General features: G+C 42.0%; 1 protein-coding gene and 1 long non-coding RNA gene across 2 annotated transcripts in view; one reads left to right on the forward strand and one right to left on the reverse strand.

The window, feature by feature from the left end:
• Positions 1–2122: 2122 nt before the first annotated feature.
• LOC6574941 overlaps positions 2123–15194 on the reverse strand; it is a 46110-nt gene continuing 33038 nt past the window's right edge. The window contains exons 22-29 of the mRNA XM_002000933.4: positions 14526–14774; positions 12590–12965; positions 12231–12368; positions 11260–11522; positions 9651–9825; positions 7570–7777; positions 4046–4314; positions 2123–3159 (exon numbers count right to left, since the gene is read on the reverse strand). Coding sequence (XP_002000969.1) covers positions 2719–3159; positions 4046–4314; positions 7570–7777; positions 9651–9825; positions 11260–11522; positions 12231–12368; positions 12590–12965; positions 14526–14774 — 2119 coding nt within the window. The 3' untranslated portion in view covers positions 2123–2718. The remainder of the gene's footprint in view (positions 3160–4045; positions 4315–7569; positions 7778–9650; positions 9826–11259; positions 11523–12230; positions 12369–12589; positions 12966–14525; positions 14775–15194) is intronic.
• Positions 4309–4940, forward strand: LOC122756970. Its single transcript, XR_006356819.1, has 2 exons — positions 4309–4586; positions 4643–4940. It is a non-coding gene; the product is annotated as an uncharacterized LOC122756970 (long non-coding RNA).

The following is a 15194-nucleotide window of genomic DNA, read 5'->3' on the forward strand; positions in this document are numbered from 1 at the left end:
ACTTTTAAGAGAGCCAAATTTGCAAAGAGCGCAACTCCGAATCGTGGTGAATTTCTTCTTGGACAACTGTTAACAGCGTCGAAGAGAGCGCAGCGGCTGGCAGTTGGGCACGAGCCACAGCGGCAAAGAGAGCGCAACGCCTGGCAATGGAACACGAGTCGCAGCTGCACGAAGGCGCAGGTCATGGTGTCTGGCACACCTGGAATCAGTGCTTGTGGCACGTCGCTAGCTGCGCCACATACACTTGGCAGCGGGTGAGCGGCAGGTGGCGGCGGGTAAGCAGCGGACAGCGACAATCTGTGCCCGGGCCCCGTCGTTATGGCCATTTGGCCAAATGAACCGTAACCAAATGCTGATAGCCGAAATGTTGCAGTTTATGGCCAGAGCGAAAGCCAAATTGCCTCTCGCCGTGTCGCTTCATCGCAGCAATGGCCACAGCAAAAGGACATTGTCTTTTCACCCACACACTGCCCCTGTAAAGCCTGTGCTCGATTGCATAAGGCGCTGTCTATCTAAAAAAAAAAAAAGAAGCTATATAACGACGTGCAACAACTTTACACTTCATTCTGGAGCGTTGCTTTCTCCATTTGCGAATTTCCGGCACACACACACACGCACAGCGACGGGGGCAGGCACTACACATGTACGCATGCAGCTAAAAAAAAAAGTTGATCTGCCAATTTTCGCTCAGAAATACAGCCAATGGGCTGGCTTGACAGTGCTTGTGCAACTTCTGTAAGTCGCAAAATGGCGAAGAATCTTTCTATGCATGCCCTACAATGCAAAATGCTTGAAGGTATATTAGCTTAAAGCAGTAGGTTGGGATATATATTGTGCTGAAAATAATACAGATATATTTGCTGAGGGACGACTTGACTTTCATGAGACTATATAAATATAAAGAACAATTATTTTTCTTCATTTGAGTAAATTAAAAACACATTCTGACCATTCACGACTGAGTGTACAAAGTTTTTCTAAGATTTATGTAAATATAATTTTTTAAAAATATTTTTTCTTTTTGATCCTTGCAAAGCAACAGAGTATCTATAAGTCATCTACTTGGAAAGAAAAATAAACAAAAACAATTTTTTTTTTCGGAAAATAAGTTTTGCAATACTTTTTGAGTGACATTTTGTCAATTTTAATGCGCTTAGCTGCAGCTCAAAAATCCGCGCCAGCTGAGTTACAAGGCGCAGCACAGACAGGTGAGAGTGCAAAAGTTTAAAGCAGTTTAAATGACAAAAGAATAAATAAAGAAACAAGTAAGAAAGCTCTAGTCGAGACTGCTCGACTAGGAGATACCCTGAACCCTCTAAGCTGATATTCTAATCAGTCTGCACTTCTTTTCGAAACATACACACGCACGTATTAGAACGCGCCTGCTAACTGCGCAGTAAGCAGCGACTGCGCTTGGGCTGCGCTGCAGTGTGGGCAATATTATAAGAATTTATTTGTTGAATAATTTAATTTCTAGACGTACAATCTTAATAAAACTTTCAGAGCGTAATCATATGGTAAAAATGTGTGCACATTCTAAAGCACAAGTCTCTAGTATTTGAAATACGCTTTTTACAAAAGTGAGGGTGAGGGGGTGAATTTAGGGGTGGGGGGTAAATTTTAACAAAAACCGAAATTGTATAAATTGCATATAGGCATACATTAAAAATTTGGAGACTCTAGCAATAAAGGTGTAGAAGATATAATTTTATAACTGGTTTTCGATAAGGTTTTTTATCGATAAAAAAAAGATCGGGATGAGTTATCGATTTTTAATGATAAACTTGATATGCGCGCTGTAATTACGAACATTTTTAAAAAATTTTGAAGTCTCTAGCTCTTATATCTTCTGAAATCGACGCGTTCATACATACGGACAGACGGACAGACGGACAGACGGACGGACGGACAGACGGACAGACAGACGGACAGGGCCAAATCAACTCAGCTCGTCGCCCTGATCAAGAATATATATACTTTGTGGGGTCTGCCACGCCTCCTTCTGCCTGTTACATACATTTCAACAAAACCATTATACCCTGATTTCCCATTGAAAATGGGTTCAGGGTATAAAAATAAAATAGCTTAAGAGCAGCCTTCACCCAAGTAAAACGCAGATCAGTGACATTAAATATTTTCACAGAGTGACTTTTATTAAATATACATGATTAAAGACTTGGAACAATACAGTTTTGTTTAGTAACACTCGGAAATAAGTTGATCGTTGGTTACACTTTTAGCTTAATGGAATTTGTTATCAAATTAACTAACAATTGATTAAGCTGCATACTAATGCAAAACTTTTTAAGAAAACACAATTTTCTAAAAGGCCAAAGATGGATAGAGATAGACAGAGAGAGGGGGAGGGAGAGCTGCAACTCAGAAATTAATTGCGGGTCGTTAAAGTTTGGAGGAGGGGAGAAAATAATTTAAATATTAGTTACACATAATGTAAACCATAAATTAATTTTGAATTCGCAAACTATTAAAGAAGTTTTCCCAGGGAGAGCGACGCAGCAGCGAAGTCGGAGGACATCCGTCTGAACTTTGCAAGCGCCGACCAGAGCAGAGCAGAGCAGAGCAGAGCAATTAGTTATTCACGCTTGCGCTTGTCCTGGGCGTAAGTTTGCCTGCTCCTCTTCAGCGTCTTTTACTTATTTATTTTTCGGCTAAATCCGCTGCAAAATCCTTGGGGGCTCCAGTCCGATTTGAGCGTTATCAGAGGCGCTGCAACATGGAGGCATAGACCTGGCTCTGCTCATAGTTCCTGAAGGCCTCGCGAAAGCGCAACTTCTGCTCGGCACTCAATTTCGCATGGAAATCTTGTGCAGCTGTCACGAACAATGCAATTTCGTGTTGACCCAATTTCCGCGGTGGCATCCAGACGCTGCCGCAGGCGGATGTGGTTGCGGGCCCGTGTCCGGGGCTGGGGCTGGGGCTGGCGACGGCAGCCGGAGCGGAACCAGATGCAGATGCTCCGCTGCCGAGCACCAGCGGAAATAGTTTAATCAAATGCAGATTTATGGAAGCGGATAAAAAGATGACGCTTAGACCCCAGACACCTTGCTGCTCCGGCTGGGCCAAAAACGTTGGCAGCGTGCAGATCAGCCAGTCCTGCAGCATTTGCAGAAACGACGAGTCAATAGCCGAGCGAAACACCTGAAAAAGCACGTAGACACGAAATGAAACAAAGAAGCAAAAGATACGAAAACAGACAGAAGCAAAAATACATTAGTTTTCTTTTAGAATTTGGCGCCGGCTGAAAGCACAAAAGGCAACCGAAATGCTTGATTAAACGAGTGCAACACGGAGGCAACAGGGTACGGATTGCTCTAATGAAATTTCGCTGCTTGCCATAGTTAGTTAGCCTGGCCCGAATGACAGTGCAATTTGTGCTTTAAGCCATGTGGCTGCCTGCTCCAGTTTAGCCAAGTCCAAGGCTTCGTGTCTTCCTTTTCTTTTCTTTTTTTATTTATTTTTATTAATTTCCATGCCAGGACACACATATGCACGGGACGCCCACTGGGCAACCTTGAACCTAATGAAAAAAATTTTATGGCACCACAGAGGCAGTTGCCTCGGTCTGACCCACATAGTTGCGTACGCTTTCGGTTGGTCAGGGGCCAAGCTGTAGCCATGAATTCCATTAATTTTCAAGCTGCCAACATATTCCGCACACACACACACGCACAGGCACACAGAGGCCGGCATCTGACAACTGGAGGCAACTATTTTACCCTTTCACCGGGTGCTCAGACCAGATATTAGCGGTGCATTTGCTTCGCTCCAGTCTCAAGACACAGAGGCCCATAAAGCTACCCATAGCAAAATGGACCACCACGAAGACACACACACACACACACACACACACACATTCACACAGACACAGTCACTCTCACTCACTGACCCGCTGAGACACGCACGAGTGGCTAGCGCAGTAGATTGCGGCGTCTTTACCTTTGCCAGCAGAGCTGAGCCGAGCTGCGCTCAGCGGACCAGCAGAGCTGCTGAGCACCGTTGGCCAGCAGATTTGGCTGCTACTCACCTGATACACAATCATGGCAATAACATCGCCATGCGGCTGATTTATGGCCAGGAACTCCTTTATGACCTTCGTCAATATTTCATTCGGTGGCACTAAATCACGTATAATTTGGCACAGCACTTGTCCATAAATCCAGGCAGCGTCTCGACTCGATGATTTAATACAATGCAAAAGTATATCGACTTTATCGCTTTGCAGCGCGATTATCTCTGGATCATCCTGCACAATGCCATTCGACAGTTCCGTATTCTCCAGCTGAGTCGACGAACCTAAAGCAAAAATGAAAATGAGAGCAAAAAAACCAGAGTCATCAACAGCGCAAACATGTCACAAGTCAAAAGTTTTGCAATTAACAAAGCGAACCCCGCCCATTTTTTGCGTCTACATTAGTGATTTCACATACTCCAGTTCAGAGCACATAAATTTACATTTAAAATTTCTGACTTGACGTGCCTACACTTCCCCAACCTCTCTCTATGTCTCACTATGAGTGTGGGCGTGTTTAGGTCTGGATATATTTTGTAATCGTAGCGGAAAACAGGTAAGATCTCAATATTTATTATAGCTAGACTTGTAAGAAATATTTCAAATTTTCAGAGAAACTGCTGGGATGTCCTATTAACAGTTGTTAATCAACTATTTAGCCAACAGATAATTAAATATGAGTGTGGAATATATTTTACAATAGAATCCGATTATAGATTGAGCGTCGGTCAAGAGTTTTGCTCCTATAAGTTTGTCTGGGGACCAGAATTTTCGTCGTTACAACCGGATTCTGATTCTACTGTATATGATTTGTTGCATGTTTTAGACATATATTATTTATAATTTTTTTTTATTATTTTATCATTAATTTTTTAAATTTTACTTCAGTGGATTGGAGAGTCGGAAAATATTTCGATTTGCATTTTTGTTGTGGGTGAATGAAAATGCTACAAATGAGTTGTTTATGTCTGAATGTGTGCGAATTAGTGGGCGTAGCTACTATTCGAACAGAAGCTAGAAACCTGTTGTTGTTGTTGCTGTTGCTTGTGTGGGGCAGCATTAAAAGCCTTTGCTGCTTCATGTGCGGCTGCATTTAGCTTTGGCGTGTGCGAATTATTAACAATGCGCGCGCTTGGCCAGCGCCAACTTTGGCCTTTAGCTTTTGCCGGCTTAACATTCTTGCTGGCTGTTGCCAATTTGGCGATTGTTGTTGTTGCTGTTGCTGCTGTTGGCCAGGATTTGGACTGGTGGTGTTGCTGCTGCTGCTACTGGCCACAATTATGCGCGCCACAAATGCCGTTAGCAATGGAAGCACAAAAAAAGCTAACAAACTGTAAAATTCATTTAAGATACTCACAAAAAAAAAAAGATAAACAAAAAAAGCGAAACGAAGCGAAACAACAGACACGAGCACGAGCAACACAAAGTTGGCTAGGAAAAACGGCTGTGTTTCGCTGTGCGGGTCCTTAAAGGATACCCAATATAGCCGCAAATATTTATTATTGCGTACTGCTCGATGAATGGGAGAGACGAAGGTGGCGCTTTTTTTTTTTAGACTGCTGCCATTTGTTTTTTTTTCTTTTTTTTTTTAGAATTTTTGTGGGCGTGCAGTATCGTCTTGCGTCGCCTGGGACTCGATTTATTTGCGCCGTGTTTTTTTTTGTTGCGCCCGCCAAACACTTTAATAAACCAGGCTAACGAACGGGCGAGGAGGTGTGGCACGCCATGGCCAACTTCCGCTTAGCTGCACTTGGTTCTGGCCGGCTACGAGAGGGCCTAAAATCGCCGAAGCTGCTGCCATTTGCTGGCGAAACTCTCGTTTGGCGGCTGCACGAAGGGGGCGTGGCACACAACTAGCGCAAACATTGACATTTTTCAAAGGATTTGCATGCTGTGCGCATTTGCCAAGGACCTAAAAGCGAATGGCACTACGCACTGCCCCGCACTGCCCGCACAGCATCGCATCGCAGCGCATCGCATCGAGCCTGACAAAGTGCAAGAAAAATACATGTAGCTCCGTGCGAGCATCGCATCGCAACGCAACCCAGCGCATCGCATCGCATCGCATCCTGGTGCCATATTTATGCACATCGCCAGCATTGTTTTGGCCAAAAAGCTGCTGCACACATGTCACTCCGGCTGCAAAGCTAAACTTCAAGTTTAAAGTGCAAAAACACAATGGACCGACTCTCAATGGCTTCCCACTTTGGCCGCAACTAAACGCAGCTAAATGGCTTTCAGCTCAGCCGATTGGTTCGATCAACAAGTCCAAAAGCAGCACAGCCAGACATTGGTCTATATACCGAAATTTATATATGTATATTTCAGTATATGTATCTAAATCTTTGTTAGTTAAGTTGAGCTAATGAAATGCCAAATGAACATATGGCATGGACAATACTGCTTAATAAATAAAGACCGAAACAGTAATCGAACGGTTCCCCAAAGATGAACACAGTATATATATCTATCGAAAGTGAGGCACTTTATAGTACCCAGTACATATGGTAGCAAGTCTTGAACATCAAGAAACCTTGATAAGACTCTACATTAGTTTCTACTGGCTATTTAATATTTTAAGACTAAGCTTATATAATTAGAAATTTGTCTATTTAACGTTTATCGATATATATCGATTTCTTAAATGCAAAACAAGTCAACTTTTTTCTTAAAGCATCACGGTGAATGCCCTGTCTCAGACATATTCAATCACCAATCCTTACAAAAAATGCTCTGCTTAACTAATAAACAAATGTACCCCACATTAGCATTCTCCGACTAGGGTATCAAAATGAGCAATTCGAACGAGGCTATCAGCAGGAGGGAGGCGCAATGTGCTGCATGCGCCCGAGTGTCAAACACTTCTCAACGCTAATAATTGCCCCGAAATTGCGGTAATAACGCCAGCCAGAGAAATAATTGTTGGCTTGTCAGGCAGCTGGCCAACCAGTTGGTCAATTGGCCAATTGGCCGACTGGCCAGCCACCCAAGGCCAACATATAGCATACCGTAAGCATTGACAGCAATTACCCAAGCATGTAGTTACACAGGCCCACACACGCAGTCATGGCCAAAATGGGCAGCAAACTGTTGACCCGGTGCTGGCCATGGCCAACAAACAAACGGACACACACAACATTAACTTTTGGCCAATGGCAGAGTCAACCAGTTGACCTGGAGCAGAACTGGGACTAAATGCAAGTGCTTTATATGTTTATTGCATATGATTAAGCTCCACTATCGATAGAGCTTAAAGCCGGCCAGTTAAAGCCACGATAGTCGAAGGATGTTCGCTCAGCAGGGGACTTGGACAACCAGAATTGTTTTTGTTTTTCTGCTTTTCCGTCCTTATGGTTTGCAGCTGTTAAATAAAATAACAAAATATTTTCGACTGTTTTCTTATAGCTTACGCACATCTGCTCTTGCTCGACTTTGCCTTTGTAGAGGTATTGTCTTGACTTGTTCTCTTTCGCTGTCTTTTTCTTATATTACTTCCTCTGCTGCGCACTTCCTCGAGTGGTTATCGTTTTGGTACTCACCCACATACATGCAGGACAAAAGCAATTTCAATGCTGGAATTGAAAATTTCTCATTTTCCATTTTCAGCAATTCGAGCGCAAGTTTTTCAATTTTATGTCGCAACTGCGGTGTGACCACAGCTCCAGTGCCAGCTTCAGCTCCGCTGCCCTCCGCTGCAGTAGGCGCTGCTCTCGAACAGCCGCTTCGCACAACGATGCGCTCGAGACCCTGCACAGATAGATATGTAAACATAAATGTAAATATGTATTGTTGGCATGGCAAAAAAATATCAAACTTAACAGAGTTTCTATATGCATATATACACATATATGTATGTATGTAGCTAGCAGCGTATATATGTAGACAGTGTGCGCGGCCCATAGAGCAACAGAATTTTTGGGGGCGAACGATTCGCTTTTGAATTTTTATCATTGCATACTTAAGTGGATTTTTCAGTAATGGCCACGCTAATTGAGTGGCAAATTGTTATTGTTATTGGCCGCTGTTGTCGCTGCGCGCTAGTGGGCGACCACGCCCAGCTCAGCGCCGTCTGCCCAACCACTGAGTACTTTTGCTTTTTAGTTCAGTTTCTGTCTGTCTGACTCTCAATCTCTCTCTCTCTCTCGCTCTTTGTGTCCTGTTGCCATCAAAGTACAAGTAACGACAACAACAACAACAACAGCAAAACAATTGAATTGCGTGCAAATTTCATAAATTGCTTCAAAAGTTGAATTTAATTTGTCTGCCAGCAAAAAATGCCCAATGACCGGAAGTGTGCAGTGAACAGAAACGTTTTGTAAACTCTTAGGCACATAAAAAAGGGTATTCAATAGGCTGCTATATATTTTTTATAATGCACTCTAAAGGCTAACGCTAGATTAACATTCAGTTGCAACTTATTTATTTATTTAATTTGTTTTTAAGTAAAAATATTTATAATATTCTTGTCATAAAAACAGAGCTCAAATGTGTTGAAAAATCTTTTGAATATGTTACGCTGCACTGAAAATTCAATGACTCACAAAATCAATACCTTTTTCAATACATCTCAATCAATGCAGTTATATAATAATATATACTATATATTCTCTGCAGGCCCTCAGGATGTCAAGAGTTTTATATATTCATTCACGCATCAGCTTCTCAATAAATTTCTTTTTCATTAATCTAGCCATTCATCTAACAAAATATCTATCCCAATAACAATATTTCACTACGTGTATGCTTATATCAATTCATCAATAAATCAATGCCCGAATCAGTTCATTAATACATGAATATATTGGCCCAGTGACATAAACATTAGACCAATCCATCATTCTATGCATGCACAGGATTCTGGTCAAAACACAACTGCGCAGCATCTGTCGGTCGAGCAGACTCTGTTTGAAATTGGAATTGCTATTTGTTAATTACTGTTACAGAGCCAGCGTATGCAATTTGTTTGTCAACTGGCATACTCTCGATGTTACCAAAGGCAGTTAAAAGCCCAGCTAGTCGATTATTAAATGGCCAAATTATGCGCACTGACTGAGAAATTTGTTATTGATGTTGTCTCTGCTGGAAGAGCACATAGAACCGATGTGTGCACAAAGTTTGAGCAACAATTTCATTATATTGGACTTTGGTTCAGGACATGCACACGCGCATTCCCCCACTCGCATGTGTGTGTGAGTTTATGTGCGACTTGTGCTGTTTTGACGCTGTGTTTTTGGGCCAATAAACATTTTGTTGTTGCTTTCGCATTTTTTCCGCGTCTGCCAGTTATGAGAGCGTGGCTACATTCTATTTTTTTTTTATAGGGAATGCCACTGCAGTTGGCTAGCTGACTAGCTAGCTGGCTGCCTGGCTGGTTGGCTGGTTGGCTGACTGGATTCCTCTTGAAAATTGTCAATCAAAAAACCAATTAAGCGCGACGTGGACGCTGTCTGAGTTGAAGTTGCCCACTAGATTTGGTTAGGGCAATGGGCTGAACGTTTAGGGCCATCAATGGAGGCGAATGCCAACAATGGACAGACGCCACAGAGTGTTGTTGGTGTGTTGTGTTGTGTCGTGTTGTGTGTTGAGTGTATGTAGTATGTATATGACTAGTTCTACTCACATGCAGCACACACAGATAGAGCTCCTCATTCTGTGTCTTCTTCAGAAAATTATTGGCCGCAATAATCGTATTCGACAGCAAATGGCATTGCGGCACAAATTTCGACGTCCACTCGATCAGGCTGTAATTGAGCGTCCAGACCAGCTTCGTATGTGCATCACTGAACTGCAGCGGGCTGTCCAGAAATTCAAGAAAAATAAACAGAAAAAAAATCAGAAAAATATCAGAATGGAAATGCAGATAAAATGCTAAAATCGAACTAGATAACACACTGAGTCTTCTGCCTGGCAGCCAGCCCATCAATCAATGCGGAATCATTGACGCTAACAGCAGCTCGTTGGACTCGCTGTCAACAGATGCTGCTCCTGCTCTCTATTCTCTCTAAATTAATTAGAAATTTTTGATGCGTTCCACTGCATGCTGGCCAGCAGCTGCTGCCCGGCCAGCAACGCGCGTTAAATTACAAAATAATTAGCCCAGCGCAAGCCTTGACTTTTGGGCGTACTATTTAGGTCCGCTGTCTGCGTGCTGATTAGATTTTCGCTGCACTAAAAGCCGCTAATTATTGTTGCGGCTGCTGGAAAATGGCGTTCGGGGCGTGTTTGCATATTGGTTGCATCCGTACGCGCTGCGTACACACAAATTCGCCCCGATTTCAATTTAATAATTTTCAATGTTTGCCATTGGTTTCGTCTCAGCGGCAGCTGCAACAGTTTCAAGGTTGCCAGCTGAAAACAGCAAAACAAACTTTGCTGCAGCAAAGCAACTGAAGTGCTGGCATATGAAATTTCATCAATAGCCGCACAGCAAATGGCTAAACCAAAACTTGCCAGCACCCAGGAGCACCAACTACAGCAGCAGCAGCAGCAACAGCAGCAACAGCAGCAGCTGCAGTGCCAATAATTACAATTTGGCTACAGCAGCAGCAGGAGCAGGAGCATGAGTACCAGAAGTCCTGGCAGTGTCATCGATCAGCCATTCCACTTGAGCTGGTAAAATATATATTGACAGCCACAGAGAAGAAGAGAAAGAGAGAGAGACGGAGAGAGAGAGAGAGGGAGAGGGGGAGGGAGAAAGAGAGAGGCAGAGAGAGAGAGAGAGTTACTTTATTGGAAGCCACGTCGAGTTATTAGAACTTCGACTTTTGCCAGCAAAAGGAAGGAGGTGCAACCGACGCAGTCCTTGAAAAGTTTTTGATAACGCCACAAAGGGTAGTGAGGCAGCCAGGCAGCCAGACGACCAGGCAGCCAGGTAGATCCGCAGAACGCAGCACGCTGCAGCCAAAACTGTTCGTAATGCAAAATGCGAACTTTTGCCATTATTGGATGGAAGAGGAGCGACCGAATGTTGGCTAGAGCCCAACTAATGCACATCGTAAATAGAGCCAACAGTTGCTCTACAACTTGCTGTTGTTGCTATTATCTGCGGTTGCAGCCAAGATGTGGCAACATGGCTAGCGTGCAGCAACTGTTGCCCAATCCCAGCTGGTTAACATGCAGGGCAAATCGTTACATAGAAACTTGAGGTTTGGCCAAAAACAGAATTTGTATTTCAGTGTGTGCGTGTGTGTGTGTGTATGAGAGTGCTAGTGTTTGCATGTGTGTATTACCTCTCATCAATGATTCCATGACGATTGATGTAGCCAACAATTAAGTCACGCAGCAATGCAAGTTCATCACTGAGCTTGCCTATTGCCGTGTTGGTTCGACTGCAGCATTCGAGCAGACAAAGCAGACCCTGGAGCGCCGCAATCCGTATGAAGCAATGCGAGCTCTTCAAATAGACGTTCCCAATCAGCGCCGCCAAGTGCTGCAGCTCACCATGGCTGGGTATCAGCAGGGCCTGCGTGCGGCACAGCAAGTAGATGATGTGCTGCAATAAAAACAGAAGGATAAACTGTAGAAACTGAGGCACAAAGACCGATGCTGGGGATTAATTATCTTCAAGGTAGATGTAACTGCACATCTGATATGAAGAGAGCGAACGACAGATAATAATTTAGAGCGTGCATTCAGAAATCTTGAAACACAAATATTAATTATTTATACGACATTTGATTAAGCGATTCTATTGCGGAAAAACATAATTGTGGACTTGTGTTATATGACATGATAATAATAAGACATATAGAGGCAATATCAAATAAGATTGAAGTAAAATAAACTATATGTTCCATAATCTATCTATATGATACATACATCTATGGAAAAGATATAGTACATAGATTCATTTGTTACTTTTTAGATGATAAGATTTTTGGAAAATAAAATCAACTATCTGTTCTATAATCTATCTGAAGGACAAGTACATCTAACTATTGAAAATATATAGTACATAGACTCATCGCTTTTCACATGAGAAGAATATGACATATAAAGGAAATATTTGGTGCAGATATATGGGAAAGAAAATAAACTATAATATACTGCTATCTATGGAAAATAAAAAAAGCATAGATTTATCCCTCATCCGATAGTTTAATTAAGTTTCTACTTTGTATTTGACTATAGTAATAATTAAGATTATTTTACGCAGTCTAAGACGAGCAGTCAATTTGCTTCTCTTTACGTATTCACCCACCTCATGCGATATGGTGTCATCCATGGCGATTTGGTCCTGCAGTCGCAGTGTGCGGTCCTTAATCCATTTGATTTGATCACGACTCTCGCAAATTTCACAGAACTTGACCAGATTGGGCAGCACTAGGACGTGATTCAGCTATGGACAAAAGTTAAATTGCATTAAGACATTTCCAATTAGCCAAACTGACAAGCCAATAGGTTTCAGTGCGAGCGAATTGGACATCGCGCAGTTCAGAGAATCAATCAAACGGATTGGCATGTTAAGCTGGTTGCTCTAATGAAATTATGCTGCATGTGACTGACATTTATGCCAGCCAGTATCTATTGTTGCAGTTGCAGCCACAGCTGGGCACTTACCTCGATCATCTGCTGCAGCACGTCAAAGACCAACTGTGTGCTGCTCCGTATGTCGATGCCAGACAGTTGCACAAAATGCCGATAGTTGCGCCAGTTGACGTCAGTCACGCTGTTGTTGCTCCACATCGATAGCCGCTGCTTGCCCGCCTCACTGCCAGCCACGTCCGCCTCATCGCCGGCCACATCGCCGCCGTATGGGGGCGCCTGTGCGTACGCCTCCATTAGAGCCCAGCAGAAGTTGAGATCGCATTGATTGGCCGCAAGGTTGCGTGTGCCAATCACATTGTCCACCCTCGGCTGCCGCTCCAGATTGGCTAAGTAGAATACGTTGCACGTCGCATCCACCAGCAGCTGCACCTTGTGCAGTTTCTTCAAGCTGTGAATTGAGCAATGCAATGAAACACATTTTCAACTGTCAGAGGCATGGGAAACGCTGCAAGTTGTCGACGTGTCGATGTGATAAAGAGCGCAGCAGAAGTTAAAAACAGCAGCAATACATTCGTGTCACACACACACACACACACATGCAAATTAAAAGTAAACAATTGTCCGCTAACTTGTCGAGTCACTTGTTGTTTTGCTGACCCGCGGCCACAGCAAAGAACTTGCAACATTTTCAGTTTCGGTGATATTTAGCTGTTGCCCCCCGGCGTGCACACTAATTTCAGCAAATATATATATATATATATATATATATATATATATATATATATATATAATTATTTTTATTATTTTTATGCGCGCAAAAAACGCGACAAATGCCCGAGAACATGCAACAATTTTCATGTTCAAGCGATTTAAGGAGTATTAGAGGGCATGTTGTTTATAAGAAAATCTATGATTGATTAAATGTGATATATAGTTAAATATATAATAATACTCAAGCTGAAGACGTGAGAGTTGATATTATAGTAAAAGACATAAGACATAGTAAAAGACATAGAAATAAGTTTCTTTAACTAAATTTCAATTTCTGGTATATTTTTTTTTTTTACAGTTAAGAAATGTATCATTATTATTATTATTATTATTATTATTATTATTATTATTATTTATAAAGATATAACTTAATTTCCTTATATGTTTTCGATTCTTATAACGGATCGACGTCAACCATAGCAACTACCATCTATTTATAGCAAATGAAATTGTTTAAACCTACAAGCTACTATCCCTATAGTTCATCCCATCTATCTAGCCACATACAAGGTATCTGCAATTCGAGAGACAAAGTTTCAAATTTGTTTGTTTGCTTTGCTGCATATTTTTAATTAAAAGTCGTATCACGTTCTACCCTATGATGCACGAACATATTACCTGAAGCAGATAAATTTTATTTTATAGCTCGGCTCTGGTTTCATGAAGTCCAAGAACAACAAATATATACATATACATATATTGTGTTGTTAAATAATAATTATCAAACATTTTTGCTTGCTGCCAACTAGGTACTAAAACTTTACAAAAGGTATTTTAAATAAATAGGAGAAATATTTATATGTATATATAATACAACATCTAAGTGCTTGCTTCTGCACAAAAACCAGGATTGTAAAAAAAAAGAAAAAAAAAAACTATATAGAAGAAAAGTTGTTGGGCAAATTGTTTTAGGGATTGCATGTTAACAAATTAGTTGTGCTTTTAAAGTTGAGCAGAGTTTTGGTAATTGCTAAAAAATAATATGCGTCAGGGGACACGATACACGTACATGCATATGGGTGGCATGCCTCTTGGAGGACAACAAAAACACACCCAGACACACTGGCACACTCGCACACACACATTCGCACAACTGCTGTGGGTAGTAACTTTTAATGGTCGCTTCTAATTTATGCTTTTTGGTTATTTGCGCATTAAAAACTTTTGCGCCCACTTGCTGAATATTAATTTGAGTTTTGCTCATTTGCAGATTTTGGAAAATGTTTGCAGCACTCACCTAATGCTGTCACAATTGATGCGCTGCCAGCGTGTCGTGTGATAGAAGTGGCTGTTGCCATGGCCGGCAATGGGGAAAGTTTTGTAGGTTGACAGCAGCTCCATGATGGCCTGCAGGCAGACCTGCTTGATCTGGAACTGTTCCTGTTGATCGACCATGTGCTCATCGTACACCTTGTTGATCAGCAGCAGGAATGTCATGAAGTATTCCTCGAACTGCTGCCGCGTTGTATAGCCAAATATGGAGAGCCTGTGGCAAATAGTTTAGAATATGTATTAGACGTATTTAATAATTAATGAATGGCAAAAATAATTCCAATGTATATATATAGAGGGAGAGACAGAGAGAGAAGGGCGAGGCAAATGTGTATACACACACACAAATATAAATTCAGCTTGTTGTCAACAAAAAGCCTTTGCAAATTTAATTCAATTAGCTGAGCTTCTCAAATATTTAGCAGGCCAAAAATCTCAATTAGCCATTGATTAGTTTTGTTACGCTTGAAGCGTCTAACTTTCTGCCAAGCCACTAGCTTATTTCTCAAATATGCAACGTTGCCACGCCCATTTTGCTGTTTGACTAAAGTTGTTGCTGATGCTTTGGTTGCTCCTGCTGCTGCTGCTGCTGGCTGCGTTCAGCGGTTTGTGCACAATTAGCAACTATGTGAGG

This window comes from Drosophila mojavensis, unplaced genomic scaffold (genome assembly GCF_018153725.1).
Source record: "Drosophila mojavensis isolate 15081-1352.22 unplaced genomic scaffold, ASM1815372v1 contig_231, whole genome shotgun sequence".
Taxonomy (NCBI): Eukaryota; Metazoa; Arthropoda; class Insecta; order Diptera; family Drosophilidae; genus Drosophila; species Drosophila mojavensis.